Source organism: Pygoscelis adeliae, unplaced genomic scaffold, assembly GCF_000699105.1.
Source record: "Pygoscelis adeliae isolate BGI_AS28 unplaced genomic scaffold, ASM69910v1 Scaffold160, whole genome shotgun sequence".
Classification (NCBI taxonomy): domain Eukaryota; kingdom Metazoa; phylum Chordata; class Aves; order Sphenisciformes; family Spheniscidae; genus Pygoscelis; species Pygoscelis adeliae.
This window is the reverse complement of record NW_008824035.1, coordinates 3,874,464-3,896,264: the sequence shown is the minus strand read 5'-3', so window position 1 is coordinate 3,896,264 and position 21,801 is coordinate 3,874,464. Positions and strand designations below refer to the sequence as shown.

The 21,801-nt window shown below is 45.4% G+C and overlaps 1 protein-coding gene across 1 annotated transcript in view; it reads right to left on the bottom strand.

Annotated features, from left to right (window-relative positions):
• KLF7 (Kruppel-like factor 7 (ubiquitous)) overlaps nucleotides 1-21,630 on the bottom strand; it is a 56,696-nt gene extending 35,066 nt beyond the window's left edge. The window contains exon 1 of the mRNA XM_009332014.1: nucleotides 21,474-21,630. Within this exon, the coding sequence (XP_009330289.1) occupies nucleotides 21,474-21,575 (102 nt within the window). The 5' untranslated portion in view covers nucleotides 21,576-21,630. The remainder of the gene's footprint in view (nucleotides 1-21,473) is intronic.
• Between the last annotated feature and the right edge of the window lie 171 nt (nucleotides 21,631-21,801).

Below are 21,801 nucleotides of genomic sequence, written 5' to 3'. Positions count from 1 at the left end.
CCTGTTTACATCAGCTGAGGACCTTGCCAACACTCAAAACTCCATGAAATTCTGCTCTTGATTAGCGCCATTTAACTCTGTGGCTTACGTGAAGCAGAATTTGACATGTTCTTTGACGGCTAGAGATGGTTATTTTATTTTACAAATCTTGTCTAGTTTATTAGGAACAATGTAACCCAACTGGAAAAATGGGAAGAATTTAAAAACAACACCAACTTCAGACACCCTGATACTTGGATTTGTTTTTTTTTTCCCTTTTTTTTTTTTTTTAATTTGGGCAGTCTATATGGAGGTATTCATAAACTAGTTTCTGCCACTTCTAGGCCAAAGTTTTCATCATCTATGCAGAGAAACAACAGTCTTCACGTTTGAAGGTCCCACTGCAGATAAATTTGCCTCTCACTCAAAAGCCAGGTGCCCTCCAAAGGATGCTCCCTTACAGCCAAGGGTGTTTTTCCATTGCTTTTCTTTTCTACACTGCTCTGCCAAGGCACTTGTTCCAAAACTCTAGCCGCCAGGGATTTTGATCAGCCTCAAATCTCACAGGCGGTGCACTTGGGCTGCCACGCACCCTGATAAAAGCAGCACGGTCCTCTTTAAAAGCAATTTGCTAAAGCACATTGGTAAAGCACATGCCAGTATTGGCCCAGCCGCTCAGCCGCAACCCACGGAGCTGCCCACAGGCATCTGAGGAGACCTGCATCCCCAGAATGCATTAGATCAAACAAAAAGGAGATCTGGCAGGGCCTTTTGTGGATATCATTAGCAATTTAAGGTGCGCTGTCAGAACTGGATGAGGCACTGCTCACTCCTCATGAAAGGATCACAAGATCAGTCTCATGTCAGCATGGTTTCCAGCAGGCTGTACGGCTACCGGCTGCAGCACGGCATGGGAAACAGAGCGATCCCATTAAGAGCCCTGCCATTTATTGACTTGAGAAAGCTCAGCAGGTCAGATCACCAGCTGCTCAGAGTCAGCACACCTCTGTGAGCCAATTTACACAACCATGGCTCTCGCGCTGGCTCACTTTCTTCGGTCTGTTGACTGTGGACACCCACCCAGTTGTTATGGATTTTAACATGCTGCAATATGAAAGTGCTATTTCAGGACAAAGTTATTAATAGCAGAGCAGCCAGAAAATAGCCTAGAAGGAATGCAGTGTCTTGGTATTCCTGAAGATACAACGACTTCCCAGCATCCAAGCAGCCACCATGGTTAATTCAAGATGTTTCTGTGTACAAGACTCTCTTTTGTTAGAGGAGCTAACTGTATGATAAGCCATCATGATATGCCTTCATAGAAATGCCCTGTACGGATACCTGCAGACTCCCAGGTCTGCAGAGACTACAATGCAGAAAGGCCCGAAGAGTGGTACTTTGTTACTCTAAGCAGGCTGGTGAAAAGCAGAGGTTGGGCGCTGTGATGGAGCATCAGCAGAAACAGAGGCCAGGATAAGCTCTGCTCTTCCTGAAGGTGGAGGATGGGATGGGACCTGTTTGAGCCCTGCTCAGAAACCTGTCTGACTCCAGGACCTCAGAGAGGCCCTTCTTTTCAGCCTCTTCCCTAAGAGCACCCTCTCCTTCCCTTGTTTCTTCACACTGCATCTCCTCAGCAACACTCTTTACTTGGGCAGGAGCCTCGCAGTCAAGGCAAGTCAGTGTCCCTTTTCATGCTCTCTCTTAAACCTTCTGTCTCTCCTGGAAAAGTATTCCTGGAAACGTATTGGAGAATACTGTGCAAAACTGCTAGACCCTGCCTCAAGTTTATGTTGGCACCTTTCCCTCTAAAATTAATTGGGAGGGTTCCCAAATTAATTCCAGGTACATCACCTAACACAACACTCAGCACCATATTGCAGAGATGATACCAGATGAAGGCATCTCTCTGCTGGCAAGGCTTTTAGCATCCCATCTGCCTGCACCTGCGTTGCTGAGAGGTTCTCTGTGAGGCCTTTGGCTTTCCAGCCCTATCCCTAAGTATCCTCTTTGAGTAAACCGAATTAAACTTGACACTGCAACTTTCCCTGAGGAAAAAAGGCCCAAATGATGGTGCCAGGAATTGGAAGATGTCACGTTCACAGGACTGCAGCCTTACCCATTAAACCGCCATAGCCAGCTCCAGCTCACTACCAAACATGCACTGCAGGGAATGGCAGTCCCTCACCACCAGAAAGGAAATAAACAAAATCCACTTACCAACAAGGAAAAGAGGAAACATATTGTATTCATTATAATCCCAACAGTGGACATGTTATCTGGCATATTTCCAACTCAGACATTTAAAAAATGTAGTTAGTTTACCTTAAGTGTCCTATTTTCCCCAATTTCCCTTTTCCACATCTATTTAAGCCTATATAGCATCTCCCGAGATAAGCCTGCCTTTGTGGGTTGGCTGTATACCACTCCTTCCCTCTATTGTCTTTCTGAGATGGGATGGAAGTCTCCAATGTCACGGCTTGGAAGACTGCGGCCAGGCTCTCTTGGCTCGGTTTGTGGGAAGGGGAAGAGCAGGAACTGAGGAAGGACAGCCTCTCCCGCTGCAGGAGTGGGGTCCTCTTCCTCACGGTACAACGAATCCTCCCTGGCATTTTGTTTATCGATACTGCTTAAATAAAGCTGTTTTTAGTAGCCCCCAAAGGCAGTCTGTTGCCTGCTATCGTCATCCCAAACACTTCCAGACCTCTGTCAATGTGCTTTGGTACAATCCCTGCAATAGCTAAACGCAAACATTATGTTCCCCCAAGTACAAATTATAGCTTTCAGGAGCTGCAATTTTATTTTGGTTATGAACATACAAAGGTAACCTTTATGCTGGGAGAGGAGGAGTCGTGCAAAGACCACAGTCTGCTTTGCAGGGAACATTCCTGGGAGCACTTTGCTGCTTCGCCTCCAGCCGGCTCCGCTTCCCAAGCAGTTGCGCTTCCCAAGCAGTTGCACTTCCCAAGTGGTTGCATGATATCAGAGCTGAAGCAAGAGCCAAAAAGCCTTGTGGTGGCTGGGGCTGCTGGAGGGATCTGCTTCAGACCCAGCTGTCCAGGAACTGGGACTCCGAAAGGGAGAGCAATGCACTCAAACCATGCTGCTTTAGCTATAGCTGGCACTATTGGCAGCCTATGCATTCAGGACACAATTTTCCAGGCATGACTCTTGACTCGGTTGCCACCGTGAGCCCCTGCAGAATACATCGCAGCACTTCTGAACACGTGGGCTCTGCTCAGAGCATCCCAGAGGTGCTCCCACCATCACCAGAGCAAGGTTCAGGGGTTTTCCTCCATTTCAAATGTCTCTAACTGTTCCCCACTCTGCAGACATCCCATCACTACCGAGTACCGAGCTCACGACACCTGTGAAAGAAGCATGATGTCAAATTGCCCCTGCAAGCCCCTGAGTGCACCTAGGCATATCAGTCCTCCTGTCAAGCCTGCTAATGTGTCCCTTCCCCACCACGAATAATGGTGCATTCCTGGAAGCAAAAACTGCATTAAAAGTCTTCTTTGCATGCGAGCTAAGAGCTTTCTTTGCCTCATACCGTTTTTACTCATAAATATAATATCAAGGTGATCGTGTTCTTCTCAGACTACTCAGAGTGTTCTGTAAGTAAAACCTGCAACTGGCAATTTATCAGATGGAAAAATAAAAGCCACATTTGGTTTCTCCCTACACTTAAAAATGACCACGTGCAGTCTCTGAAGCAGACTGATCTTTTTAATGAGGTCATGAATATCAGCCTGGGCAGGGGGGGACAAAACCACCCTGCACATGTTTTTCCTTCTACGCTGCTTTCTTACCGATGTTTTGCTCACTTTCTAAGCAAAGAGGAAGCCTCTCCTGTTCCCGTCACCCTGTGTTTATCCACATTCCAGCAGCCAGCGGCTGCTCCTCCAGGCGCTCTCCAAGGGCAAACAACTGGATCTTGCCGCAACGCATTTTTGAACTTGAGACTCGTCCAGCTCTGAGTGGGAGTGAGGTGGGAGCCCTGAAAACAGAAATGATAGAGGCAGCGGATGGTGGGATACCATGAAATCTTTTGAAAGCGCTGCTCCTGCAGGCTAAGACAAAAAGCACAACACACCCTTCGCCTAGTGAAAGGACTGGAAAATGCATTTTAGGAGGCACAGCCTTAGGAGTCAGAATAAATCCTCCCAGATGTCCCTGGTGACAAAGCAGCCCAATTTGATCAATACAGCAGCATTATTAACACTGTGCTACCTTACATGAGGATAGTCATATGTTCTTGCCTCTGCTGAGCATGGGGGAAGGAGTGCAAACTCCTACAGCAATTCACAGGGGAAACGTCTCTCTCAAAATCATTAAGATTGCACAAAGAATCTCTTACCCACTTCCACGCGAGCTGCTTTTTTGGGAGAGCTCTGTTTCGTTAGTATGGATCAAGCTCAGGTGGAATCCCAGAAATAGTGCGTGCTTTATGTTTTTCTCAAAAAGAAATTTTGTTTTTAACGACTTTAGGATCCCTATCTTCAGTCTTTTTTCTGCAGCCATGAAGACCCTTCCTTTTGGGGGCTAGGTACACACACATAAAATGTAGGTGGCTAACAACAGAAGGTAGCACTTTATGATTAGCAAGTTTTGTAAAATGATTATGAGGATTAGGGGTTAAGTGCATTTGGATTCAAGCAGAAGTAATGGTAGTAAAAGGGTATATATCGCTGCCGCTCCTGAGCTCCAGCCAGAGACATGGCCTTTCTGTGTTTGGCTCTTGACAAACAGTTACGGACAATCCTGATGAGTAACTCGAGAATTGGCAAGAGAATAGAAGGGGAAGAAAACAGTCCTAACTAATCACCTGCTTAACCATGGCCAGCAAATCTGAGGATTTTGTAAGAACTATGTCCTGTGTGTGCCTCGTGATGAGTTTGAAGACTAGAGAGGTACCACCCCTGTACCAGGTGACTCAGTGTGGGAGAAAACATAGCAGAGAAGCTACAGGCTGAGTGGTAAATACGGACGGTATGGGAGGAAGGACTGACTGTAATAATAAACACAAGACCAGCAAATGGCCTTTAAAACCAGGAGAAAGACCTTCTTACCCACAAAGAGAAGTGTGTCATCCATTGCTGGAAAAAAAAACTACCACAGAAACGCTGCATTGGCACCAGCCATCTTTCTCCAGCACTCAGCTGGGACAACACATCGTCAAAAATGGGGAAAATGACAGACTCACTCCCCCTCCACAGAGAAGAAATCCTGCCATGAATCCCCTCTGCCACCTCTCCACCAAAAAACACCGAGACTATCAAAGCCAAACCCTGCACCAGGGAGGTGAAATGCTGAGTTTGAGCACACCAGGCCACCTCCACACTGCGTTTGCGAAGTGTTTTTCACCAGCATAGTGTGGTGCTGCTCCAGAGCTGCTGGCACAAAGTCCTCCCAGAAAGGGGTGCTGCAAAAGTGTCTAGACAGACTAAAATTAAAAAGAACAAATTATATGACACTGCCCACTGTCTGCAAACCAGGGCCAGATTCTCAGAGGAAGGAGTAAATCGCTAGCGCTGTGATTGTAGCTAGTGGAGTCATCTTAATTTACACTAAGCAAGGATCTGGCCCAGAAAAATATTCCTGTCAAGTTTGCAGCCAAAAATTCCTCTGCTAGACCACATTCCACCAGTTAAACTGCCAGGGAAGACAATTGCAGAAAGAATTTAATTAAAATGGAGATCAGGGAGCTGGTATCCTTTTCAAACTCTGCTCTTGAGTTCGTCTCTCCAACAACTTAGCACTTGGGCGTCCCAATTTCCCAGCCTGTAAAATGGGCACACTACAGCTTCCCTGCTCTGTAAGGGCAATGGCTGTGAAGCATCCTGTCTGTTCAAAGCCCAACCATCAAATCAGACATCTGAATGCTCCAGACCTCTGGGTCTTGGATGAAAGGGTATGTATTTTTCTCTGCTGAAACAGCTCTGTCATTGCTCTTGGAAAATTTGAGCCTCAAAAAGGCAACTTGCAAGTTTTGCTTCCAAGACTGTAGGTGTCAGGTCCTCTGACTTATCAGGGTACTGCTGAGGGATTTGCTGCTCCAGACTGCACAAATTTGTCGGCACGGTCCCCAGTACTGAAATAGAGGTAGGCACAGAGAGTACTGCTTTCCCACAATTTTCTCATTCATATTTTATTTCTGAACTTCAACTTTTGTACTGATTAACGTCTGGACGGACAGTGGATTTTCTGCATACCCCTGTTTTCAACTGTTCTAGGAAGTCATTAGATGGAAGAATACACCCAGGATGCAGACCAGTGCAATCACACCATCAAGTCATACGGATGGTGCCATGTGGTGCCTCATTGTAGCAGGTGCTTTCTTTGTTTTCACTCCTTAATTTCTGTTAAAACATTTGGCTTTTTACATGCTGGTCTGCAGGATCATTAACAACAGCACACTGTTAAGGACCTGTTTCTTTACAGTCCTCATGTTCCACACAAAAACCCCTCACGGACACCCACAGTTTAAGAGCTTGCTGAATAAAGGGGAGAAAGATGACAGTTCCTGTGAGAAGTTTTCACAGAGGCAGAACCAAGCAAAAACTAGCAGACCCCCGCAGCCAGCTGTGCACCTCATTGCTATTTGGCAAGGCCCCACTATTTTGTTGTAACCCCGGCAGACCCTGTATGGGGCGAGCAGCTTTCCTTCTGCACAGGAAGGAAAGGGAATCACCCATCTTCTGAAACACCAGGAAAATATCTCTTTGCCATGCGAGCAGCCCAAGCTGACTCAAATGAGCAGAGACAGTTAAAAGCAGCACAGTGGACAAACACAGCAGGAAGGCCCAGAGCCCGGGGTGACCCGCCAAGCGAACCGAAGAGCGCCTTGCAGTCCAGAGCAGCTAACACTCCCCCTGGCTCAGGCAGGCTCTTTTGCCTTATGCTAGCGGCTTTGGCAAATCCTCCTTTAAGGTTGCAGGGCCGGGGTGGCAGGGAGCCACCCTGCTTAAGGCCACCACAGCCACCCACCCTGGTGGGTGGTGGCAGAGGGAAGGACCCTCCAGAGGGACAGTGGTGGGACCCTGCCACTGACCCTGCAGCGTTTCAGGCAGGCCTGCTCCCTGCCTGCGTCGGAGCAGATCCCTTTGCTGAAGAGAAAGGCAGAGGTGTGCTGAGTGGGCACCAAAATTCAAGGGGCCTTTACCCTTTAACCATGATCCAGGTTAAACACCCACCTCACATCCATCAACCACAAAACTAGTGGTCTTCAGCTAACTAACTCACCAGCACATAGATACTGTTTCCCAAACAAAGGGCAGTAACTCACAGTGACCTTGCTCTTCCTGATACTAATACCACCACGTGATTTTCAACCCCATGGCTATATTTGTGGTTTTAGGCTCTTCAAAATGCTGAGATCTTCCACGACTCACTGTCAATAGCTGGCAGTCAGAACCAGCTATCATCAAGTCAAGTCAGCAGCACCAATTTGAATTCATCCCGGTTAAAGTCTGATCTGTTTCTTTAAACAAACAAACAAAAACTTGGCATCAATTTCTTTGTTTCCGGTTACTTTGATGGATCGCAGACCTCACTATAAAAACATGCTTAATAAAAACAAATCGGAAAACTAAGGAAACTGATAAAAAGCTTTCATTGTGAAGAAAAGCAGGGAAAAGAGTTTAAGGAGGAAATGCTAAATTTTTTTGTGATGCCAGCCAAGAGAGGCAGTATATAAAGAAAACCACACAGGCGCAGGAATTAAATCCTTGAGATTGAATTTGGAAGAAGGTAAATGAATGCGTTTCTGGAAAAAACAGCAACATAACATGCATCTCAATACAAAGCAGAGATCCAGTAAGACTGAAAAGAGACCTAGAACAGATAAGACACAGAGAAGACCAATATAGCTTTGAGGACACATTCTTAGCATCTGATATACAGGAAAATTGGAAGGAACACAGAGATGGAAAGTATGACAAAACTGAAAGGGACACGCACATTTATTACTATTTATCACGTCTGTTCCACAGTCAGTGTTATAATCTCCAGTCAATGAGCAGGGGGTTTATTTCACATTTAGATAAAAATCCTTGAAAGAGTTAATATAGATAAAGATGGGAAAAAGCGTCACAGGCTGTGCAGCTATGAACAGGGTGAACCCAAACAAAGCAATGGACTTCCTCATGGAGAAGAGAGAGAATATGGGAGGGGGAGGAATTAGACTCGGGTAGGAGACTGAACAGCCTGTTAGATATTCCTCTCCTAAATTAGGTTTTAGCATATGTTTCCAAGGAAAGCAGGGCCTCATGCTAGGTGGATTTCAAATGAGACTGGAAAGCACCACCAAGGCATACAATAAGAAATGGCACCTGGGCAGAAGAATTTCATGATCTAACAGTGCTAATTTCCGAGCTTATTTGTTTCTGGACCAGATCTGCTTATATGCACAGTTTATTGTTGCTGCATGAAGGCAGTGACCGAAAATGCCTTTTCATCATGTGCACCCTGCTCTTGAACCTCCATTTGTGTTCAAAATTAGCCAGTTAAGACCCCCTTGCTGAACACAAGGTCTTCCCTGACCCTTCTCTAACCTTAGAGGCCAAGCTACAGTCAGAATGTGGCCTCACACACTCGACATGACATGACATGACATGACATGACATGACATGACATGACATGACATGGACTCACTTTTGATTCTAGTCAGCGCAGGAGGATGCCCCCACCTCCACAAACCTGGTCTCTCCTGCGAGACACATTTCCAACCAGACACACAGTATGTGTGTGATGGATTCTGGAAGTGAAATGTGTCTGGCCACCCTTACAGGCACATGCAGGGACCTTTCATGACTCACATTTACACTAAAGCTTTTTGACATCATTAAAACAGAGCAAAAAGGTCTTGAAGCGGACTGACTTACAGAAGCAGATTTTAAGGTCAAAAAGGGCCATTCTGATAATTTAGTCTGACCCCTGGACAACACAGCCCACTGAATTACACAAAGGGCTCCTTTAGACGCTCATTCACACCCACTTTCAGGTTGGTTTCTACTGCTGGATATGAAAGCCCGAGGGTAAATCAGTATGGGATCCTTCTTTCTTCCCATGCACTGAGACTGTTCAGAATCCTCTCTCATCTGTCTTCATTTCACAGATGGGTATTACTGTCCTGGGGGAAGCAATGCCCACACCAGACATCATCCTACCGTGCAGTGTTGGGGAGAGCACATTTAGCACTTAGAAACATCTTCTTTTCCTCCCACCCCCACATTTTCTTCACTTGAAAAACCAAAGAAAACAAATCATGCTACATCCTTTGTTTTACAGAGGGCAGCTCAGGACCTCCTCCTCTTTCATGGAAAGAAAATTTCTTTCCGGTATAGTTTCCATTATTTATTAGCTGAAGGTGGGGGAGAAATGGTATTTATAGGATGCCTAAGGCCACGCTCACTATAAAACAGAAATAAGCCAATATAGCTAGAGCACAACTTAGTGGCCTATTGTGCAACATTTTAAAAAATGTACTCCCTCATTATAGCACTTGAGAACATCTCCTCCCCCCAACACCCGTGGAAATACGTTTATGAGAGTCATAGAGCAGCAATATTGTTTTAATCAAATCATTAAAATGGGTGTGCTGTTTTCTGCCCACATCCTGATATTTATTCCACATCCTGACAAGACCTGGGATTTGTATAGACCATTCTCCTGCAAGGTGTCAAGTGACTTCATGGACACTGAGCCAGTGTAAATCCATATATCGCTACTGTGACTTTGGCAGATCTATATCAGTTTGCATCAGCCCAGGATCTGACTCACTGACTGATCTGAAATCCCCAACGTGATGTGGGTACTATTCTTCCCATTTACAAAGAGAAAAAGCATTCAGAACTGAATGTCAAAGGTTTCCTCGACCTTTTCCACTTAAACATAAAGAAATGGAAAGGAGAAAGAAATTCCCATCTTACACCACACTGCAACAACATCCGACCAGAGATGCAGCTTGCTCAAACAAAACACTGACTGAATTACAAGGACTTGCAGCTGGTATAGCTCTCACTGCATGAAGACAATCCATGTGAGACAGTCCCAGTGAGGAGGAGTCTTCAACCTAGGGCATCCACTCAGTGTCCAGCTCGACAGGCACTAAAGACTTGGAATATGAGTATTCAGCATTTTCTATAAGTCACATGCACTAGAGGTATTTGGGAGTAAGAAACCACCCATGCCTTGCTTCCCTTGCTCTCCCTCAAATGTGTTCTTCAAAGAAATGTAACATGAATTTCTCATGTCGGAAGAAGAAATCCCAATGCAGCCTTTGTAGGGCTCTGTGCACCTACCAGTATTATTCTCAGCACTGAGAAACTATGCTGGGAAGTCACCCGTTCACCAAGTCCTTCACACCAGAAGGTAACTCTGCACTGGCATTCTGTTCTCCCTCAAACAACTGGGGCTCATTCACATTTTAAACAAACTACCAAAGCTCAGAAAGCCCAAGACAAGCTAGGCACACTCAGTAAAGAGTATTTAAACTGGGCACCCTGAAACTCATTTGCCAGCATCCAAGAAAGATTAATACAGGAGTCACTCTCAGAAAACACAAAACTATCTTGAGCGAGCAGAAAATCAGGGCTCCCTGAAGAGAGAGCATGAGCTTTGCAGCCAACTCAGAAGTACAGTGTGGTGCCATGGGACCAGGCTGTCCTGGTGGCATGCGAACTGAGCAGAGCAAGGCTCCCACATTACCTTCTTTAACCCCCAAATCACCCCAGCTCCTGAGGCACTGATTCAAGCAAACATCTTCATCCAGGGAAGCACTGGAGGCAGAGGTTTCAGCCTGTGTCTGGAAGGTTTCATCCTGTAATCAATGGAAGAAACAGCAAAGCTCCTCCTGACCTTAACTGTACAGTCAAACACCAAAAGACTCATTCCCTCTAGAAAAAAAATCACAGATTAAACCACGCCCTTCCGTTTTCAAACGTTGTATACAACAGTCTTTCTTTTCACTTTAAAAACACAGGAGAGCTAAGGAATGCTCCAGTAAGAGAAGTCTACGCTGTTTTCCTGCAGTAGACAGTAGGAAACTACCCCAGGTGACATCCACTTACCCTGAAATTCTCAAAACTGCAAGAGAAGCACCTTACAAGCTCTTTCACTGGGTCACGTCAGCACTTACAGCAGTCTGCCTCTTCTTCCAAGATACTGGAGACCTCCGAAACTGTAAGTGCTTCCTTCCTCTGGTCGATCAGACAGAAACACCCCTTACTCTCACTATTTGACTGCAACCCCCACATGTCTCTTAAAGCCCCAACTCTCAGAGGCTTCTGGCTACATCAGAACCACCTTTCTCAGCACCAAAACCAAGCTCCTGGTTTCCTTGATTGTGCAGGAAAGCCGACAAACATGACTTTACTATCCTGAATGATCAGAAACCAAAAACAAACAGAAGGAGCATGCACCTTGCTAAGAACCTGATGTACAGCAACCTTCATATGTTCACAACCACTCTGAGGTGCTGGCACAACCCATGAACAGCTGGGGGAGGGCTGTGACACCACCAGAGTGAACTGGGATGGCAGCATCAGATGGAGACAGAAAAGAGCTATTTTGCCCAAACTGGCTGTATTCTCAAATTAAGTCAGTCCAGTGCCCTTTGCTTCTCCCTTATTATTTAGATTATTTTAAAATGTGGACAAATTTAAAAATAAAAGCAAGAGACATTGAAGTCCCTCCCTATCTGATCTAGTCACTAACGAGGGAGGTTTCTTTTCACCCGCACAGACTTTCCATTGAGCAGCAAACGCAGCCTCTCCACTGTCCACATGTTGGAAACAAAGCCACTTCGGGGTTGATGCTTTCCATATGAAACACCAGCTCCCATCTTTCTTCTCCCTTCTCCCTTCCTCCTTTCCATACTTTATTACTCACACGGCAGCTGTAGTAGCTTGCAGATGAGTGGAATGTTTTCTTCAAAGCAGCATAAATTTTCTAGGCTGACAGGGGAGGCCAAAAGAAAGAAGAGAAAAAACCAAACCCCAAACCAAGATTATTTAGTACTTTTCACCAGCTCGAAGCAGGCAGCAAGCTCTGCAGAGCTGGCACCCTTCAAACCGCTGTGCAGCCACAGGAAAACAACAAAGCCCCTGAGCTGCTCACCTCGCCCTGCACCCTGGGATGTGGGGCACCTCAGACCCAGCGGTAAGCCAGAGGTGCCAAGGGAGGGTGAGTGCACTGATTCCTCACCAACAAACCGGCACAGCACCTCACCGGCAGCAGCTGAGCAGAGGAGAGAGAAGAGTGACAAGCAGTTGCGAGGAGCTGAGGAAAACGTGTGACTGCATCACTCTTGTGCATCTTGTGCATCAACACGCCTTGCCAGACCCTCGCCCAGAGGGAGGGAGAGCAGCCCCCAGGTTAGAGACCAGAAGTAACCAGACATTGCCTAGGCATCACGTAGGGTTGTGGCTGCAGTTCTCAAAAGATGCAAGAGAGTCACAGGATACAGAGAGTCTGGATACCTTTTACTAGCCAAATTGCTAATAGCTGGGAAAAATTAATCGAGTTTTAGGGGCACAAGCCCTGAAACGGAAGGCTAAAATTGACAACAAAGACGAAGATGTTAGCCAAACCAAGTCTCTCACACCAAAAACAGGGCCAGGCCCTCAGGAAAACTTCTAGGAAGTAAAACTGTTTGAAACATTTCTACCAAACATTCTCCAAAAAATTTACATTTTTGTCCAATCTAAAGTGTTTTATTGGAATTTATTGGGTTTGGAGCCACCACGTCATCCACTGAAATTTCACACATCCAAGATGTAAGCTGGAAGGGCAGACCTGAATCAAGCAAAGCAGCGACTCAAATCTGGGTCTCTAACTTCACACCTAAGTGCTGTGATGTGGCCAATGTCCATTTTGGGTGTAAAAAGCAAGCAGACAGGAGCACCTCTCACCCCTTCTACTCTTACACCCACTGAACATTTTTCACCGTGGCCTTTTCTCGCTGGAACCTTTGTTTTCCATCCAGCCCTGGTGGAGAATAAAGGCAAGCGATTAAAGACAGTCCTCTACTTCACCCCCACCAGCACAAAGCAATTCAGCGCAATGCTGATTCCCCTCCTGGGCTGGAGTGAAGACAAGTCAGCAGAAATTGCAAATGTTTACAAACCCAAGAACTTCCCTTATGCTTGAAAATGAACTTTGCCCACTCAAGAGTCAGGATTAAAACCAAATGCCTAATAGCATAGTAGCCTATTAGTAGTGAAAGCATTTTTAAAATCTAATTTACTTGTCATGCCGCATGCATTTTTCCTCACCGCACACTCCAAACAAATAGTCATTTGCACTTTGATTTCCAGTCACTTCATTTCAGTTGCACGGGAAGAATGCTGCAGCGCGAGAACTGCAAAGGCAGCAGGTGGGCAAGATGATCCCGTCCAAAAAACACAAACCCTGCTTCCAGGGCTTTTTTAATTACATGGATGGAGATACTTCCATTGATTGCAGTTTGTGTCAGAATGTGTTGGTTTACAAAGGTCCATCATGGTCAAACGTCAACCCTATGCCAGTGTCACTTTAAAACTGACCTTGGGAGGCTGCAGGTTTAAGGGCAGGATTTGTAAATCAGGACACTAATTGGAATGTCTCAGAAGAGCCTCTCGCAAGCCAGTGTCCTTCTCCTTCGCATCCCTCCCCATCAATCAATCACACTGCCTCCCAAGCTCGCCTGTGTCATTGCCTACTTCTCTCTCCCTTGCGGAGTAGGAGCTGTTGACCCCCACGTATGATTTAAACCCCAGCTTTGTACTTGGGTCCACAATGCTGGGAAATAACCGACAGGATTAGGACATGTGAGACATGGTCTATAAACACCACGTTCAAAACTGTTATGACACTGAAATGAATACGCCTGCTGGACCTTCAGCAAGCATTAATACACAGTCTGTGTGTAAATGACTCAGACTTTTTAGCGTACATTGTAAAGCATACCACATGCATCTTAATAGTTCTCCGAACAATAACACATATAATGAATACACAGTTGCACTGAGTGGAAATGCTCTGGATTGGAAAGGATTCTTCACGTATAAGAACAGGGAGAGGATGGGTACCTGCTTTAAAAAGATTAAGAGCATCAGAGCAGCTTAATATATCAGAGCCGATATATTAAACCTTTTAAACAAAAAAAAATCCATGCCTTCCTGCCCGAGCTTCCTATACCCAACTCCAACACCTTTTAAAAACCTAGAGAAGGGGTCAAATTAGTGCTATGCACAGGTTGTCTCAAAGACAACACAGACCTCTGGGAAGGGGGATTTAATCTTACCTTTCAGATCCTTATTTTCATTTTTTCGGAGAGGCAATGCCGCACCCCACCGACACTCCCTGCACAGGAGCTGTCCTGCACTTTCAGCACCTGCCGGCTGGCACGGCAGGATTTGGGCTGGCAGCTTCAGAGGGGCTGGCTGCCCATCTCCCCATATCCTAGTAGAACCCTCTCCTGCCCCAGCCGCTGTACCCAAGCATTGCAAACTCGTAATATTAATCCTCGCTGCAGCCCGATGAGAACGGAAGAGCTGCCAACCAATCTTGTAACTTAAGAACTGAGAAGCAAAGGTTTGGTGTCCTGATGAAATCCAAGATGTCGAACTATCTTTGAGCATAAAAGCTGAAACAATTTCTTCTAAGAAGGGAAATGAGACATGAACTCTGCTCTCACAGGCAGCCTAACAACCTGAACAGCCAGGCAGCCTTCCTCTCCAGCTGCTGCCAGAGCAGGGATGGCAAATCCAGCCTGGTGAACACAGCAATACCTGAGCTTTTTCTGACATACACACCTACCTCTGTACTGCCAGCTCTCAAAATGCCACAGTAGTGGCATTTTCTTAATGCTGCTGGAATCAAGTAACTGTTGGAAATCCCAGCTTTTTTATTTTTGAGAATAAAAGACAATAAAACAAATCTTCAGTGGCTCCGAAGCAGGGAAAGTAAAAAGAACATCAAATTAAAAAATAAGAGTCTGTGACTTTAAAGACAATGTCAGTGTCTTGGGAACCAGGCACATGATTTTTTAACTCAAAGTGGCAATGCTGGGAAGGAGACACAGCCAAGAGAGTACCAAACTCAGACAATCAAAACACATGTAGCACCTATCAAGACTGAAGCCAAAGGAAGAAAACTGGGACGGTCTCAAATACAACAGCATCAAGCCAGGATATACCTGTGTGTAACAGCTGTACTCCAAACCTGTTCTCTACCCAGGAAAATTTGGGAGGTGGGGAGGTTCTTTCCCTGGCAGGTTTGTTTTGATTGTTTACTACAGAATCAGCTGAACCCTGCAGTTCAGGGTTCAGATTCATGTGGACCAAGGCAGAAGCACCCGTAGTACAAAGAGGACCTGTGGGGAGAAGAAATTGAGCAATTCAGGTGGGTGATTCCTGCAACTTGAGCCTGAAAGACACCACAAAAATGGCACTCCCAGCTCCTGAGTGCTGCTGGGAGTTTGGAAGTGGTGGGGGAATTGTAGATGAATACGTAAGGGAATGGGCAGGAGGCACCTGAGAGTCCAGGGAAACAGAAAGGAAAGTAAGAGGGACTCAGCACCATTCTTGAAAACACCTTTATTAACTCTCCAGAATTCAGGTTTACCATCAAAAAGGAAAACTGCCACCAATTACAATACCTGTGAATAACTTTTTATGAGGTTTTGAGCATGGTGATCAAAACCTTACAATTTTTCTTCCCCTCTGCAGAATGTGACAAACTTGATAGGAGATGAGGTGTACTATTACCCCATTGCTTAATGTACTGAACACCAATGCTGCTCAGCCCGTGAGCAAAATCCCTTTGTTTTATAAGGACAATTGCAATCAACGTTGTTCATATGCAGCTACAGAGTCAAAGAGAAGCAGCTTCCTTCTCACTTCCCTATAACATGTTTCACAGTGCAGAATGGAGAAGCAACACACTGGATGTTTCTCAGTGGAGAGTCATTTGTCAAGGCCTCAAAAAATACGACAATATCCAGAAGATACCATTTGCCTCCACCCTGGAGAGCTTAAGTGTGAAATTACTGCATGGAACTGAAGACCTTCTGCCATTTCCACATGGAAGTATCACATTGCAGACTAGCTATATATCATGATTTTTATGTAGCCCACTCTAATCTATGCATTGCCTATTCAATAGGACATGCAGAAACATGTGGGCTTAGGGAAGGGAGGTTAAAGCATCCCAAACAAATAAGAAAAAATATTTTCTAGTTGAGTACCCACATCATGATTGTGCATTGCTTAAAGGTGTTTACCCCATTTCAAAATCACTTGACATAAGTCACACACATAATCAGCTATTTAAGAACTGTAATGTGGATTGTGGGGCTCTACACTTTCATAATACAAAGAAATAATCACTTAAAACAACAGATTCTGTAATTAAGGAATCATGAAACAATAGAGACCACAGTTTCAAGTTTGTCTTTCCTCTCTTTCTCCATCTCTTTCTGTAAGGTGATAGGAGCATGCTTTCAGCACATGGAGCAAGCAGAGAGCCTGCAAGTATAAATGGACCGGTGCTCAGAGTCTGAAATACACTGCATTACACATGTGGCTGTTCTTGGAAGTCAACCATTTCTGCAAGTTATTCTCAAGAGGCATGATGTACTATAAGCACTTAAGAAATGTGTTACACTGTGACTGGAACCAAGATGAAATAGCAATATTAAAAGAGATGGCTTAGTTTATGTAGTGGCCAACTATGCCATTAAACTAGAACAATGGAGATGATGGGGAGGCAGGAATGTTCTCCAGTGTGATTTATTCCTTTCCCGTAACAGTGGAAATTTTTCCTATAGGCCTGAAAATGACCCTGTCTGCCAAATAGAAGTCAGCATTAAGATGTAAGAGTTCTGCTAGATTAGTCACCTCGGGATACTCTGCTCTCACACAACACAGGGATCTCAAAGCACTTTGCCAGAACGGGTCAAAACTCAGCCTCCCAGCCCTGCAAAGACCATGCCTTAGCATCGTTGTTGTCAGTCACTTCAGAAAGGGGGAAACTGAGACTGGAAGACTTGATTAAAAATATGCAAAGAAGGCTCTGCAACATAGTCAAGAGCGAAACAAAGGCTTCCTTGATCCTGTGCTTTACAGGAAACATGCATCTCCCTTGGAAGCATCATTGTTTGCTGCAGCTGAGAGCAACCGGGTCAGCCAAGGCAAGAGGAAATGTTATCGGGCAATGCTTATCAGGCAAACGATAAAACACTATTTCCACTTCTGCCAGCCAATTAGACCTGTTCTGCCCAATGACACACGTGGGAAAGGCTGGCTCTTTTAGAATAAGCCAGGGTTTGGCACTTAAGTCCTGCTGATTTTATACACCTGCATCAGCTATACACTTGGTGACCCTGTGCATCTACGTGCTCTTTGTGCTCCTGTGCTCTGACATTACAGGAATTGCCATGCTAGAGGCTGCCCTATGGCCCACACAGAATATGAAGAGAGCCCCAAAACGTCTCCTGATCAGACCCCTTCTCCACACAAGGACAGTGAGCCCAGAGCCCTCCAAGGGGCCTATGGAGAAGGATAATAGGGGTGGTTTGAAATGTTACCCCTAGGAAGAGACACATCTGACTACAAAAGATGCTTTCTGCACACTGATCTTTTAATGACCCCCCAAATGACATTGTGAAGGCCCAACAGGAAGAACAGACTGAAGCCCCATGTCCGTCCCTTCCCAATGCTCAGTCCTGCTCTCCTCCTCTTTGCAACCTGGCACACTGAGAGTGGGACCACGTGCAGCTGCATGGGCTACACTCTGCACAGTTGCCTCCCTCAAAAACAGCCTCCTACCCACTTCCTTCCTCTGCAGAGTAACGAGGCGCCCTTCGGCCTCATGCTGTCTCTCCCAGCAGTCTGGTTCCAATCTCATGGATGCCACATCAGACAGCTACCCTCAAGCAACGGCATATGTGGCCAGAGGTCCTCCCGCTGCACCGCAGCAGCCACGCAGGTGCTGAAATCTCCCCCCCACCCTGGGTCCTGAACTGCAGAGTCAGCTCACAGGGACAGAGAGCAACTAGGACGGTTCAATCAGAGTCAGGATCAAGCGCCAGGCAGAAACACACAGATGCTGAGATACCAGCCAGGTGACGTACAGCGAATGCCTCATTTTCCAATGCACAGAGCCCACCTCTTCCTTTAATCTCTCTCAGTGCTGTGGCGGCTCAACGCTGCTGGAAAAGCTAAACAAAGACTAAACAAAGTTCTCCCTCCTGATGAAGCTGTGCTATGAATGACTCATTAGATCCTGATCTCCCCACTCCAAGAAAAAACCCTCCTGATCTCAAAAGTGTTTTGCCTGAAGGAGTACACCCAAAGCTGATATAGTAAAGCTAAGCTTTTGCTGCCTAAAAACTAAGACCTCCCTTCCCAACAAGTGTTTTAAAATAACGTGAAACACATCATGGATTCTGTTCCAGCTTCCACTTCAGTTATTTCCACTTTTACAATGTAAACTATGTCCAGGGCGGAGTGAGGGGTTTTTTGTTTGTATTTTTTCCTCCTAAAAAAGAAACCTACGCAAGAGATGACAATCTCTTCCTACACAAAATCTGTTTGTTTTGTACATATTGCTGGGTTGCTCTCATTCAACTCCAATGCTAATTGTCAAAAGCACAGATACCAAACTTGCTCACATTTCTCTTGCAGTGGGAAGGAAAAAAGGGAGAGATCAGCTGACTGCATGCAAGCATCTAGCAACCTGCCTGTGCTGTCAGTGCCCTCCGTGAGCGATGGGTGTTTCACAATCGGAAATACGAGCAACTGCCCCAGCTGTGTAGTCCTCAGCCAGCGGCTACAAAAGTGTGGTCCACACTCAGGAGAAAAGGAAGACAGGACTGCATCAACACTTTCACCCCAAGGCATGCTCTGATTTTCAGTGGGGCAAGTGCATCTTTTATGGTATCACAGTAGACACCATTTCTAGGAGCAGGAACCGGCACAGACTAACCTCTCCACATCAAGCACTAGTAGCTGCTAATCACAAAAACACTGGAGCTCACAACGTGATAAGGAAGCCTGCTCTTGACCCACACAACTACTTCCCCCCTTTTAAGAGACTGAAGTAATCTCCCAGGGCGCTGCTTTGCTGCTGGGAGAAGCACTGCTCTGGAGCCTCTGTGAAGCTTGGGTATGGCACCAGAGCTCTTCATGGGAGCGGAGGCAAGACCCATTCAAGTGTTTTCACTCAAAATTAAAGCTGCTGCTTCCCAATCCTGATGCTTCCCGCAGGGATCAGTCACTGCCCTGTCAGCTCTCTTCCCTGGGGTCTCGACTGCAGCCTGACAGTTTTAAAGGATACCTTTAGAAACACACACCCATGCACACACATCCCTTGTCCCAAAGTTGCTATGGTTTGCCTAAAATAAATAAATCCCCAAGACCTGGCTACATTTGCAAGTGATTCAGAAGAATGAAATCGGGGTCTCTGTGTTAGTGGGTCTGCCAAGCCTGCATGACAGCATGCTCTGTACAGCCAGCTTCAGCTGCTCCCACCACTGATACATCAGTTTTGCTCCCCATTGTTTGCAAGGAGAGTCCAGGCAGCAACAGGGGAATGAAAACAAACTGTAAATACAGGATGTATTATGAAACATCAGGCACTGGTTGGAGGATTTGAGGGGAAATAAGGGAAAATGTAATAAATTATTTTCAACTTCTCTTTTCAAACCTATGTGGAGAATCAGTGGGGTTTAACCAGGAGAGTGAGAGTTTAAATTTCGCAATAGTAACAGTGGGCTTGGGTAGGTACATTGTACCGTATAAAACAAACTGCTGCTCTTCCATGCATAAAAGGCGGCAGCAGGAGACAGAGTATCACACACAGTACTGCCTAAAGCATGCTGGCTATGTCAACAGATTATCTCGCTTTGGACTGTCTGGACTGTTACTAATATGCAACTGAATATGCAACCGATCCAACAACGATGCCATGAAATTAATTTTTTTAATGAAATTATATTAACCTCTTCAGTTTAATTAGCATGTTAAAAATACAAAAGGAAAGCAGATGTGACCATCACAGATGTGCGAGCTGAATATTAATAACAAAAAGCATCCCCTCCCCCTCGGAGGATAAAGCAAAGTTGGATCGGTCATTTTGCAAATTAAATCCTGAATGTGTTCACACTGTAGCTGTCATTAAACATCTCGTGTGTGTGCACATACACACACAAAGCTGAAGCCAAAACAATTTTACTAGGGTAAACCTTTAAAGATCCAGCCCTGGTCCAGCTGGATGACAATGCTACAGCCTGAGTGCTCCCCTGAAGCCCTACCGTCCACATTTCTCCCCACACACACTTCTAAGGAAAAATTAAATGAACATCCCAAACTGTTACTTTCTGGAGACCTAACACACGCTACCCTTACGCTAAGGTGAATGCTGGCAAGATGAAAACCAGCGGCTCGTTATTCTTATACCAATAGTGCCACTGGTCCGTGCGCTGCATTAGCACCACATGTCATCCCAGCCACACTCCACTATTCCTACCCACCAGTGGATTTTTTTTTTCTTTTAAAGAGACACTGGTTTCCAGAATTTCACCTGGCATATCATCTCTGCCAGAAAACCACATCAAGAAACAGGACTGTCTCACAATGTCCTGCCGTAACAAGGAATCCTGTCTTTCCTTTTCCCTCAGTATCTCAGCTGATAACTATTTATAGATCTATGCATTTGGGCTCATAGTTCATTCTATACAACTCTTTCCTCTGTAACCTACTCTTCTCCTTGGTCTTATTTATTTAAGCCACCAGTCATCGTTTTAATGCACTCGTAATACTTGATTTCCACCTTTAAAGTATCCTAATTCTGTCTGCATATTAACCCTACGGTGCCTCAAAACACACTGGTTTACTGGAACCAGCCTAAGGCGTCATTGTTTTAAGATACAGCAAGAAATGTGTGTTTCTCCCCACCTTCTAAAAAAAAAGAAAAGAATGAAAAATAAGTCACCTCCCTAGTTATAGAATTTAGCCTAAAAGCTTTTGCTAGTGCATCTACACACCTGCCCACTCCCAATCTCTGATTTAAGCTACAATTTTTATTGACATATACTAATTACCTGAAAATAAGAATGATCTATTCCGTTTCCACCAGCTGCCAGTTGTCAGCACTGGCTGGAAGTGATCAGCCTTGCTTAAAAGAACAACAACAAAAAAAAAATCTAAGCTCAAAAATAAAATAAAAATAGTCATCATCATAAAAACAAAAGCCTAAAGAATGCCACCGGATCTCAGGTGCTGCCGGGCGTGCTCAGAAAGGACTGAAGGCAGACAGATTTGAATGGACTGCACAGTTTGTCATGGCAAAAAATACAGAGATTTAAAGGTCTACCCACGCGGAAAAAGAAGAACCACCAAAAAACCCAACCCCGAATTAAAGAACAAAAATAAAATACAGTCAGAAATGCAGCCCCAATGCATCGACTGTCTGCGCTTAAGAGATTTACAGGAGTAATTTAAATGATTCACCTGCTGCCAGTTTTCCTCCAAGGATGGCAAAGCTGAGAAGTAGCCGGTGTCGTGGACAAGCTGGAGTTCCTGGAATATACTATAACTAGCCAAGACATCCATGCTGCTGCTGAGCAAGACCCTTTCTTTCTGCTTTTGTGTGTGTTTGTTTGCTCGGGTGGGGGGTTGTTTTTGATCATAAAAAAAAAAGGAGAAAAATCAACCAATGATAGATCCAGCGTCCCTTTGGCTTTGTTTTGTTTCAGTCACACTTTAAAAAGAGAGAGAGAGAGAAAGAGAGAATCAGCGCGGAGGGACGGCGAGGGCCGGGGGCCGGGCCGAGGAGGAC